Raw genomic sequence first — 10,620 nt, 5'->3', positions numbered from 1 at the left:
TGTTCATGTCTCTTTAATTTAAATTATCTGAATAATGCTCTGTCTTCATGTGAGATGCAAATGGACTACTCCGGGCTAGGGAGGCCGAGGTGGCCGTCCTTGCGGAGTGAAATGGAGACGGCGTGCCCAGCATGGGCGGCCGAGGGAGGGGGCAGGGCCCAGTGCTGAGGAAAGGGCAGCATCTGGCCCTGGCGGCACCCCGGGAAGCCCGGTCTAGCGAGCGGTCTGCGGGGCGGCGGCATCACCGCTTGAAGCGATAGGTGATGGGCAGGAGCAGCTTGCTCTTTTTTAGAGCCTGCACCTTCTTGAGAGTCTCGTCGTCCAGCGCCAGGAAGCAGCGGCGGGAGTACTCCAGCAGGCGCTCCTTGGACGGATCGAACTCTCCCACCTCAGCCAGCTTTTCGGGAGCCACAATGAGCAGCTCCGCGATGGGTGTGGTCAGCGCCACCGTGTTCCGGTCCACACGGTGGTGCTCAAAGGCTCGAGACATGCTCTTCATCTTCTGGAAGGTGCCCAGGATCTTCTTGTAGCGGCAGAGGACCCCGTCAGCGTCCTTCACTGCAGGGCGAAACGGGCAGAAAAAGGAGAACAGGGAAAGATAGCCATGTGGGGCCAGAGACATGGGGAAACCCAGGTAGGAACAGGAGGGCAAGCATGAGGAGGAAAGATGGGGTGAAAGGCATACACGTTAGAAAGCAAATGAAAGCAAGGAAGAATGGCTCAGAGGTTAAGAGCACTGGCTACTCTTCCAGACATCCTGAGTTCAATTCCCAGCAACCACATGGTGGCTCACAACCATCTGTAATGAGATCCGGTGCCCTCTTCCTGACTGTAGGCATAAGCAGACAGAATACTGTATACATAATAAATAAATAAAATGTTAAAAAAGAAAGAAAGAAAGAAAGAAAGAAAGAAAGAGAGAGAGAAAGAAAGAAAGAAAGAAAGAAAGAAAGAAAGAAAGAAAGAAAGAAAGAAAGACAAGGAAGTGGAGGAGCCCCATACAGGAAGAGAAGGGAGTACAAAACGGAAAACAGTAGAGATCAGAGCAAGAATTGGAGATGGACGTGGGGGGGGGGGGGGCGGGATTGAAGAAGGCAGGCCGGACACCAGAGGAAAGGAGAGGCTGCGCATGTGCCCAGAGGCCTCCTTTCTGATGAGGAAACATAATTGACTCTGCTAGTTGGTATAAACCGAAATTTAAAATGAACTCAGAACCACATAGAAGGGCTGGGAGATGGAGCTGGGTCTGATTGTTTTATATATGGGTAAGTTAGGGCATTGCTGCAGAACTCACACCGATACTGGGGTGGGTACCCCTCAACACACCATCACATGAACCCACTCACCCCGCTGCCTCTCTCGAGCCTTGGGCTTCCCAAATCGCCTCCGGCCAGCACCTCCCTTCTGCTTCTGCTTCTTCCTTTCGCTGGCACTGCCCTCGGCAGACGCCCCACTGAAGGAGGAGGCTGCCGACTCAGGGTCTGAGGCTTCTCCCCCAACCCCAGCACGGCTGTCCCCATCAACCCTCCGTGGCCCAGGCTTCATCCGGCAATGGTCCTCTAAGGAGAGACAAAAATGAACTGTGACACAATGTCCTATCATTGCCCTGAAGGGGGAAAAATGAACACGGAGGCCAGATCCTCAGGATGAGGACAGGGTGAAGCCCCCGAGCATGAAGGTATTGAGCTAGCTGGGATTCGGAGAACTCAGGAGAGCATCTGTGACTGGTCTGGGTTTCTGTAGGGGAAATGTATCGTGGGGGCCTTCAGAGAGTAGTCAAAATGCAAGAAGCAGGCAAGGCCTCTGAGTAAGAGGCTTGGATATCAAAGTTCAGTTTGGGTATTGGGGAAGCTAACTACCTTCACCTGAACAGGGAGCCAGCTGAGGCTTAGACTCAGCATCTCCCAAAAGATGGACTCCTGAGGGAACTGAAGTCAGGACTCTGTGCTCCGCCAGATCAAGGAAAGAGTGGAGTCATCCAGAATAGCGCTCCCAGTGTAGGAAGAGGGGACAAGGGATATACATGGTGCCCATCCCAATGCTGGGTCCCCAGTAATTGAAACCCTCAAAATACCCTTAGGCCCTTTGCTGGGACTTTTGACATTATTACCAGCTAGAAAGCCTGCCAGCAGCTCAGCTGGATAGAGGTTGGGGTTATGGCCTGAATAAAGATTAAGTTCTATGAGACCTGAGCTAAAAAGATCTAGGCGGGGGGAGCCTGGACTGAGAAATGTGGCTGGAATAGCAGACAACACATATTAATAAGGAGACAGGATCCTGCCTATCAGAAGAGGTGACACCACCATGCTGTTAGTCATAATCAGAGCAAGGCAAAATGGTAGAATCTGCCCATGACCTTGTGGCAGAGTTTAGGGGACAATAAGTTCTGAGATCCCATAGTCTTTGAGGAATAAAAAACATTAGTTAGCCAAGCTGTGTAGAACAGGGTGGTGGGAAAATAAGCCCCTGGTTGTTATTCTGGGACACCTCTAGTGAATGGATAAATGCATCTTCCATAAGCCCTGGGGTGCAGACAGGGCACCTCTGAGGAATCCAGCAGACTGACAAGGAAATGAGGGCCATTCCCCTAAGATGAGAGCCTGGGCTGGAAATCCAGACTCAGGGAGACACTTATTCCAAGTGCTTGAGGCTGGGGGCTTATGGGACAGTCTATGACAGGATAGGAAATGAGAATCTGACAAAACAAAATGAATGCCTGGGGAGGTCCCTAAAGTCAGCACGGTGCTTAGTGGAAGAATTAAAGGGCAAGTCCCCTCAGGTGAACCCAACAGTGGGTTTTGGATTCTGCGGGTCCTGGGGGAACTGTGTGTCCCCACCCCCACCTGCATCCATCCGGGCCGAAGAAATGAACTTGTCCAGCTGACATCGCAAAAAGTCCCTCTCCTCCTCCAGGTCCTCAATGCGCTTCTGCAGCCATGAGTTCCTTTCCAGGGCCATGTGCAGCTGGGCCTTAACGCTGTTCATCAGGGTCAGGGTTGGGGAGGTGGCCTCTGGAGGCTCTAGGAACAGCAGGGAGTGGGAGGTCATGCCCCAGGATGAGGTAGTACCCCCCTGACTCCAGTCCCTCCACGCCCTTCTCGGCTCACCCTCAAAATTTCTCCGAGAGGGACTCAGACTGTAGAAAATCTGTGAGTCTAAGTGGGGTGCCTCTTCGAAGGGGATGGAGATCTCAAAGGTCTCTTCGTCCTTCACTGGAGAGAGGCCAGTGCAGGTCACCCCAGAAGCGGCCTGGCCCTTTCAGACCACCCCCAACCATAACTGTCCCGTGGATAGAGGGAACCAGAGTGTCGGGCTAAGAATGGGGAAAGGGTCCCCAAGTGCCTCACTTGTCTGCCTACGGTTGCTTCGGTCATTCATAGCGAGGCTTCCTTCAGACCCAGCAGCTGAGCCCTCAGGGGCACTGGACAGAAACAGGTCACCAAATGTAGTCAGTTAGTTCCTGGAGCGGTGGAGTACCTGTTCCTCTGGAGTAAGAAGGGATCACAGGCCTGGAGCCGTGGTCTGAGGGAGGAAAGAGCCCATACTCCTGGACAGAGACACTGAGGTTTCCAAATCGTGTACCCAGAGCAAGGGGGCACGGCGAGAGAATTCTTGGTCCTGAAGGAGCTCGGCCCTTAGATTCTTTGGTTCTTCACAGGCTCAACACCACAGGGATACTTAGGCCTGAATACGAAGGACCCTCATCATGGGCCATCACCAGACCCAAAACCATAAATGGAAGGGAGAAACCACCCCTAACTTCCACGCATGAGGTGGAGGGGAGTCCATCCTGCGAGCATTCCCCTGTCCCAGCCGCCCATTCCTCCCGCACTTGTGCAGGTTAGCAAAGCCCCTCCCCCGAGGTGGGGGCTGGGCGCGTGCGCAGCGGGGGGGGTCACGCGTGGGGATGCGCCCCCGCCCTTTGTCCCACGAGTGGGAGGGGGCGACTATGTCAAAGGGTCCCAGAAAGGGCAACCGACATGGGAGTGGCCACAGTGGACACCATCCCCGCCCTTGGGTGCCAGGATACAAGGGGTCAGGGCCCGGCTCTCACCCACCCGCGTAAGGACTCCAGCCCTGGGACCGACGGTGGTGGCGGCGCCCATGCCCAGCGTTGGGGAGCGTCTGCAAAGTGTCGCGGAGAGAAGCGCCCACCCACCAGTAAGCGAGCACAGCGGCAGAAGACGGGAGTCTCGGAACTGGATGGCGGAGCGCGCAGATACGCAATCATTTGCGGGATCCGGCCTGCCAGGCCAGGCGCGCCTCTTCTTGGAATCCAGGTGAGACCCGCCGTTTGCGTGGAGTTCGGGGCCGCACTTGCGCGATAGCCCCTTGCAACCCACTCCCACCCACCCCCGCCCTTCCTAAAGCCCAGGCAGGGATCTTCATGAAATTCTCATCCTGCTCAGCTGACGCGGCTCCGGGGGTCCTCCGGGTGAGTGGCTATGTGCCCAATGGGCCAAGAAAAGTCTGAAGGTATGAGGCAGCTAGGAAAATTGAAGCGAAACTTGAGTCCCCTTTTAAGGAACCCTGAACTGGCTAGTGCATGCACACCTTTGGTCTTAAACGCCTCAGGCAGCCATAATCCCCAATCCCGTCCACGAAGAAAAGGTTTAGAGAAGAGAACCAGATGTGAGAATGGGTTGTGTGGTGGCTACATCTCCGCAAAGTGTGGGTCAGGAATAGCCCACACAATAGCTGCCTGTGGAACAGCTACACTCCAATCCCTGCCGCCTCATTCTTCCAGAGCCTCAGTTTACTCACCTGTTAAGTGGGAAGATCCTCTCTAGGGTCTTTGCGGGGATGCAGTGGTGTGACACACCAAAGGCTCAGCCCAGAGCGGGACCTCACTCTTGGGACTTAAGATCCAAGCTATTTGAAGTCAGACGGTGGAATAGAAGCACTGCCTTAAGACACTCCCACTCGCCCCTCCGCCGCAAACCGCCCCAAAAGAAGTCGTGTAAAGAGGCTAACTACATCTGGCACAAAACAGGCGTGAAAGGGGACGGAGAAGACATGTTTATTAGGCCTGCAGCAAGGTTCCTCCTGCCTCTCCGTTTCACAGGCAACATCCTCTCTGGGGTTCTGAAGCCCTAATGGAGGCTTGGCTTTAACCTCGCAGAGGGAGACTAAGCAGCTCCCTCTTGTGCTTCACTTTACCAACCAGCTGCAGCCTGGGTCAGCAAGTCCAGTGGGAGCCACCTGCCCTAGATCAGTGTTTCAAACCGCAGGAAATCGTATATAGGAAGGTGAACTCTAGATTTAAAATGTATATCAAGGGGTAGCCGGGCGGTGGTGGCGCACGCCTTTAATCCCAGCACTCGGGAGGCAGAGGCAGGTGGATCTCTGTGAGTTCAAGACCAGCCTGGTCTACAAGAGCTAGTTCCAGGACAGGCACCAAAGCCACAGAGAAACCCTGTCTCGAAAAACCAAAAAAAAAAAAAAATGTATATCAAGGTGTCCTGTGCACGCTAAAGGCAACTACCGTTAGAATGCTTTCACATACATTTGGTGTGCTTCTGTTCTAGGCTGCCCTTTTTTAAGTCTCTTAATGTGGATTGTAATTTAAGGAGGGAGGGGTAACACTTAGACTCACATTTCCAAAGGTGCTGGGAATGTGTCTCAGTCTGTAGAGTACCTAGCATGCAAAAAACCCTGAGTTCCAGAACTCAGGAAGTAGAAGCAAGATCATAAGTCTAATGGTACCCAGAGCTACATTACAACCTTGTCTCAATAAATAGATGGCAGGTTTGCAGGAACTGAAGTAGGCCTAACTCTGGAGGAGGGGGGCAGATTTTCCCAACCCCCCAGCCAAGGTCGTGGTACCAGGTGATGAGTGTAAACTAAGACATCTCAAAAATTGAAATGCTGCCGGGCGGTGGTGGCGCACGCCTTTAATCCCAGCACTTGGGAGGCAGAGGCAGGCGGATCTCTGTGAGTTCGAGACCAGCCTGGTCTACAGAGCTAGTTCCAGGACAGGCTCTAAAACCACAGAGAAACCCTGTCTCGAAAAACCAAAAAAAAAAAAAAAAATTGAAATGCTAATTGAGAGTGGGGTGTTTATTTGGTGTCCAGTCTAGGGCCAGTGTCAAAATAAAGGAGACTTCTGACTGCCCACCAGAACCTCCAAGGCAAGTTTCCTAAGCAACACTGTCCTTCATTCCTCCTATCGGGACTCCCAGTGTTCAAGGTGCAGGTCTGTTCTGAGGTCTCATTCCCATCGTAAGTCCAAAGTACTGTGATGTACTGACGGCTCAGAGACTCTTCCAGGCAAGGCTCGCTAAGAGGTTGGTCTGGGTTTGTGTCTAGGGCCCTGAATGCCAGCCTGCAACTCAGGTCCATGTCTGAGAGATTCGGGAGCCCCTCGACCCCTGGGATCTCAGGAGCGGTTCATGGATGCTTCCACCGAGTGTGCTTCTGTAATGCGTTCTGCTCTGTAAAGTGAAGCAGGCAAGGCGGGCACTGGAACGGATGGTCCCCTAGTGTCCATTGATGTGCTGGGTCAACTCGCCCTCGGCCCAGAAACAGCAAGGGCACAGCAAGCAGCTGTAGGGCTAAACACCACCCGCCCCATGTATGGAGTGGTCTGCTCAAGAGGGCTGGCCGGCTTGAATGCCTTCCCCCAGGTGTCGCATTTGAAGGGCATCACCTCCAAGTGGGTAATGCTGTGTCGCTGAAGGTAACATGTACTCAGAGTCACTAAGCACTTTTTCTGAACCCAAGTCCCATTGACCCCAGCCTCCCTCTGTGACTCCTCATCCACCAGCACTGTGTAGGGGACACACTAGGTGTCCATGAGAAGATAATGGTTGAGCCTTGGAGGGGATGAAGTCTGGGGAGATCCTGTGGAGAAAGAAGGCCCAGGTTCTGGAGACCCATCTGTTCGGGGGGGGGGGGCCTTCCATGGTCTCTACAGAGGGAAATGCTGAGGTCTGGAGGCAGCAAGGTAGCAGCACCAGCATCCATAGATGCAAATGAGACCTGATGGATGCTAGAGAGTATGAGGTCGAACCGGAGGGGGGAACAAGGACTCTGTTCTTGCTATGTAACTCCACCCAAGGTCCTCTGCGATGTCCCTCTAAGGCCCCTGTAATCTTTCTTCTGTCTTTCTGTCTTCTGGGCCCTACTACCCACTATATTCATGCAGCCGCTTTCACTCTGTGCCCTCGGGTCACCTACCAGCCATCAAGCACGTCATCTTGTGGCCCTCCAGGACTCTCCCGCATTTTGACCACCACCCGGTCTAAAAGTGGGTCTGTCTAGTTTCTCCCGTTACACGCCCCACCCGTAGTTCTTTCTAGGTCTGCAGCCCCCACCTTTGGAGATTTCCCAGGCAAGTATTCGAAAAGCTGCCCATTGGAATGTCGCCCGAACGGGCCCCACCCCTCCGCGGTTGCTTGAGTCTCGATTCCTCCTTTCCTGCCTGGTACCCAGTGCATCAGCCTCCCGGGTCGGGGCAGCACAGGACCGGGGTCCCTTGGCTACAGCCAGCACCTGGCAGTACCGGGTTCGGGAAATATAGACCCAGGGAGAGACGAGGGTCTAAGAGGGCGGGTCGCCTGAGCATCAGAAAACAGCTCCGGTTGGCAACTCACTTCGAGCACAAGGTTCCTAGGTGCTAACGGTTCGGATTCAATCTCTCTTTTCCCAACACAACCCACAAGCAAGTAAGAGCCTTGAGAATTAAATGCGGAATGTTTATTGGGCAAAGAATGAGGGGTCATGGGCAATACGGGGAAGTACAGAGATGATCCAGGCAGTGCCGGTGCTTTTGTCATGTCTTCCACAAGGACCTCATCACTTGGGAAAAGTAGAAAACCAAGACTCAGGAGAGGTCGCGTCAGTTGTAAAGGCTTACACAGCACAGCCAGACTGAAGCCCAGTTCCAATTGACACCCAGGCCCAGAGAGGCAACAACTTTGGTCTACATCACACAGCTAGACGGGAGAAAAGACAAAAATGTTTCTCTTTGGGGGATAGGTGGGGAAACTGAGGCCTAGGGTAAGGCAGTGACGCTGTGTGGGTCAGACGTGGTGGCCCAGAGATAGCAGGGCCAAGCTCAGTGCAGGCGCACGTGCTGCGCCAGCTCCGCGGCGTCCTGGAAGCGGCGTGGACAGAGCGGGCAGCTGTGCGGTGGGCCAGCGCGCGCGCGATGAGTGGCGCGGTGCCGCGACAGGTGGCTGGAGCGCTTAAAGGCTTTGCCACAAGCACCACACGTAAAGGGCTTGAGGTCCGAGTGCGACACACGGTGGCTCTGCAGCCGTAGAGGGCTGGCAAAGACACGAGCGCACTCTGGGCAGCTGTAGCCCTTGCGAGGACTTGGCTCTCCCGGGGTCGCCTCGCGCTGCGGCGGGCCCCGAGGTTCCTCCTCCAGCTGCACGGTGTACGTGTAGGGGACCCCGTTGGCGTCGATGAGTAGGTGGCGGCCCAGCCGCGGTGGCCGCGGCCCTGCCACCGAGGAAGAAGTGGAGGAGGGGCCTTCCGCCTTGGGAAATGGGGGAGTTTTTGGGGGCGGTGGGTCCATGACCTCCGGGGAGGAGGACCGAGGGTGAGGTGGCCGCGGCGGCAGCAGCAGCATCTGGAGCGGCAGCTGGGAGCGGCGGAGGGAAGATAAGTTAAGTTCTGTCTCTTCCTTTCAGGAAAAAAATTCCTAAAAAGGTGTTTCCATTCTCTGCCAGACTCTGTGCTACTGACCTACCTTCCTACAAAGTGAAAACTGACTCCAGTTCCCATCTCTGGATTTCCTCCACCAGGGCTTGGCAACACCCAGCTCCACCAGTCTCAGGTCAGGACCTCGGACATCCTTCGGATTCCCTGCGTCCACTGCCACCCGCCACAATCCATCTCCAAGTCCATTTCTCTCCTTTTAGCTTAGGACCTCTCTAGCTTTCCATTCCAGGCCCTGGTGGCCTCCAATCTACCTTTCCCTCCTTCTCAGAGCTCTACTCAAGCTCTGGCTTAATCCTCTCCCTCAGGTCCCACAACACCTTGGGGGTGGGAGATCTCCACCCGACTAGATCCTCCTCAGGACCTCCCAAATCTCCACAGTTGTCGTGGCCTCGAGTTTCCTCCCTAGATTCTTGCCCAGAGTCCCACTAACCCAGTTCCCCACTTTCCACTCATGGATCTTTTATGTCATCCCCGCACTCTGCACTAAAGGGTCTCGCCATTCTCTTCCTATATCGTCTCTACTTTATCTTCAACTGCCTGCCTCTTATATGCGCCCCCATCTTGTTGCATTTCATTCACAACCATCCCCAGTCCCCTCCCCTCCTCCGGAAAGTATCCTGACATCTTCGTTTCTCTGTCCACCGCCGCCACCACCATGGAGCCTCCTCCCGCTTGCAGTCAGACACTGGACCTTCTGGTTTCCCGTTCCCACACCAGCTCTCCCTAACCTTGGTCCTTCCTCTCTAGATGCAGCTGGCATCTCTTGTCTCTCTTCACCTCCCGGCTTCATATGATGCATGCCCCCCTTGCTGTGGGCGCTCTTGCACCGTGGTCCTCTGAACCACCCGGTTCCGTTATATCCCCAGGGCTTCCTACTCCACTGGCTTCCAAAAGGAGCCCTGTCTTCCAGACGGCCCTCTCTCGGGCTCTGCGCGTAGCTTTCCTAGCCTCACGGCCCCGACCCACACCCAGAGCCCTGCCGGCCTCGCGCCCTGCCCAAGCCAGGCTCCTCCCTCCATCCCGGCCCCCGTACCCGGTGCAGCAGCCTCTCGGGTCCGGGGGAGAACGGGGCCGAGGTCCCGAACGGACCCGGGCTTGCCCTGACGAGTGCCGCTGCAGGAGCGAGCTTCCGGGTAGCTCCGGGCCGGCGGCGCCGGGGACGCGGGTCGGGGGGCGCAGGGGCGCGAGGGGCGACGGCGTCCCTGGGAAAGAGCGCCGTTCAGAAACGCACGTTCCACACACGAAGGTTCCGACGCCGGAGTCGGCCGGCCCCTCTAGTGGGATCGCGCGGTGGGGGGTGGGGGGGTGTTGGCGCGTGGCCAACGAGAGGGACCTGCAAAAAGAACAGTTCCCCGTTGCGTGCCCCCATCCTCAGAGCAGTTCCTTTGCTTTGAATGGCCAGTAAACTGAAGTTAGGTACCGTGAAGTCTCCTAAGCCACCCATAAAGAACTGGAATGTACGGTGTGTCATCTTTCCACCCTGCCTCTCCCCTTTCCGTTCAGGCAAAGAAAGCCTTTCAAGGAGGAGGGTTAGAGAAGGGGTCTTTCTGTTGGTTGAACATTTGGAGAGACTGGGGTCTAGAGGCCAGGTGCTTGGTGTGGTAGGGCGCAATCTTGACATCTCGTAAAGGGGGAAACCAATGCCCAAAGAAGACATTGCAAGATTAGGTAAGGTATTCGTGCTCCACTGAACATACGGGAAAACAGAGGCTGGAGAAGACCCGATGTAGGGTTAAAAGGTGTTACGCTTACAATGACTTTGTGATATTCCTTGGCTCCCAACTGCCGGGATACCGCTCCATACGAGCCGCAACGCTTACACCAGATATTGACACAAAAAGGAAAATGTGATATTTCTTGCTGAGCGTTTGGAGAAAGTGAAACCCGGAGCTTGCTGGGTATGGAAAGTGGGAACAGGGCTGGAGGTATAGCTCACTGGGTAGAGTGCTT

At 55.0% G+C, this 10,620-nt stretch overlaps 3 protein-coding genes across 12 annotated transcripts; all 3 read right to left on the bottom strand.

Annotated features, from left to right (window-relative positions):
• On the bottom strand, positions 1-4,957 carry Ccdc106 (coiled-coil domain containing 106). 8 transcript variants are annotated; one of them, XM_057762766.1, is made up of 6 exons: positions 4,765-4,957; positions 3,348-3,421; positions 3,108-3,212; positions 2,844-3,020; positions 1,347-1,559; positions 1-558 (listed from the first exon to the last, which is right to left on the bottom strand). In XM_057762766.1, the coding sequence occupies exons 2-6, from the start codon at positions 3,376-3,378 to the stop codon at positions 242-244; spliced, it is 843 nt and encodes a 280-aa protein (XP_057618749.1). In that variant the 5' UTR covers positions 3,379-3,421; positions 4,765-4,957; the 3' UTR covers positions 1-241. The 8 variants fall into 8 exon arrangements, with proteins under 8 accessions (XP_057618749.1, XP_057618742.1, XP_057618746.1 ...); XM_057762759.1 differs by lacking the exon at positions 4,765-4,957 and adding an exon at positions 4,059-4,329; XM_057762763.1 differs by lacking the exon at positions 4,765-4,957 and adding an exon at positions 4,160-4,299.
• A 1,433-nt stretch (positions 4,958-6,390) lies between these two features.
• Znf581 (zinc finger protein 581) lies at positions 6,391-6,962 on the bottom strand. Its single transcript, XM_057762768.1, is given in 4 exon segments — positions 6,391-6,482; positions 6,485-6,586; positions 6,589-6,895; positions 6,897-6,962. Coding segments are annotated over 4 exon segments (567 nt in total).
• Positions 6,963-7,693: 731 nt separating this feature from the next.
• On the bottom strand, positions 7,694-9,879 carry Znf580 (zinc finger protein 580). 3 transcript variants are annotated; one of them, XM_057762769.1, is made up of 2 exons: positions 9,704-9,879; positions 7,694-8,590 (listed from the first exon to the last, which is right to left on the bottom strand). In XM_057762769.1, the coding sequence occupies exon 2, from the start codon at positions 8,576-8,578 to the stop codon at positions 8,060-8,062; it is 519 nt and encodes a 172-aa protein (XP_057618752.1). In that variant the 5' UTR covers positions 8,579-8,590; positions 9,704-9,879; the 3' UTR covers positions 7,694-8,059. The 3 variants fall into 3 exon arrangements, with proteins under 3 accessions (XP_057618752.1, XP_057618754.1, XP_057618753.1); XM_057762771.1 differs by lacking the exon at positions 9,704-9,879 and adding an exon at positions 9,399-9,692; XM_057762770.1 differs by lacking the exon at positions 9,704-9,879 and adding an exon at positions 8,699-9,384.
• Between the last annotated feature and the right edge of the window lie 741 nt (positions 9,880-10,620).

The sequence above is a fragment of the Chionomys nivalis genome, chromosome 2, assembly GCF_950005125.1.
Source record: "Chionomys nivalis chromosome 2, mChiNiv1.1, whole genome shotgun sequence".
Taxonomy (NCBI): Eukaryota; Metazoa; Chordata; class Mammalia; order Rodentia; family Cricetidae; genus Chionomys; species Chionomys nivalis.
Note: the sequence above shows the minus strand (reverse complement) of the source record. Positions and strands in the feature narration are given on the sequence as shown.

Bases quoted from the DNA above. Each gene is read 5' to 3' on its own strand.
- Ccdc106 (XM_057762759.1), bottom strand. From the start codon at position 4,231: ATGATTGCGTATCTGCGCGCTCCGCCATCCAGTTCCGAGACTCCCGTC. The intron at 3,213-3,347 runs GTGAGGCACTTG...GCCTCTCTCCAG, and splicing joins AAGCAACCGTAGGCAGACAA to TGAAGGACGAAGAGACCTTT. The intron at 3,021-3,107 runs GTGAGCCGAGAA...TGCTGTTCCTAG, and splicing joins CTCTCGGAGAAATTTTGAGG to AGCCTCCAGAGGCCACCTCC.
- Znf580 (XM_057762769.1), bottom strand. From the start codon at position 8,578: ATGCTGCTGCTGCCGCCGCGGCCACCTCACCCTCGGTCCTCCTCCCCG.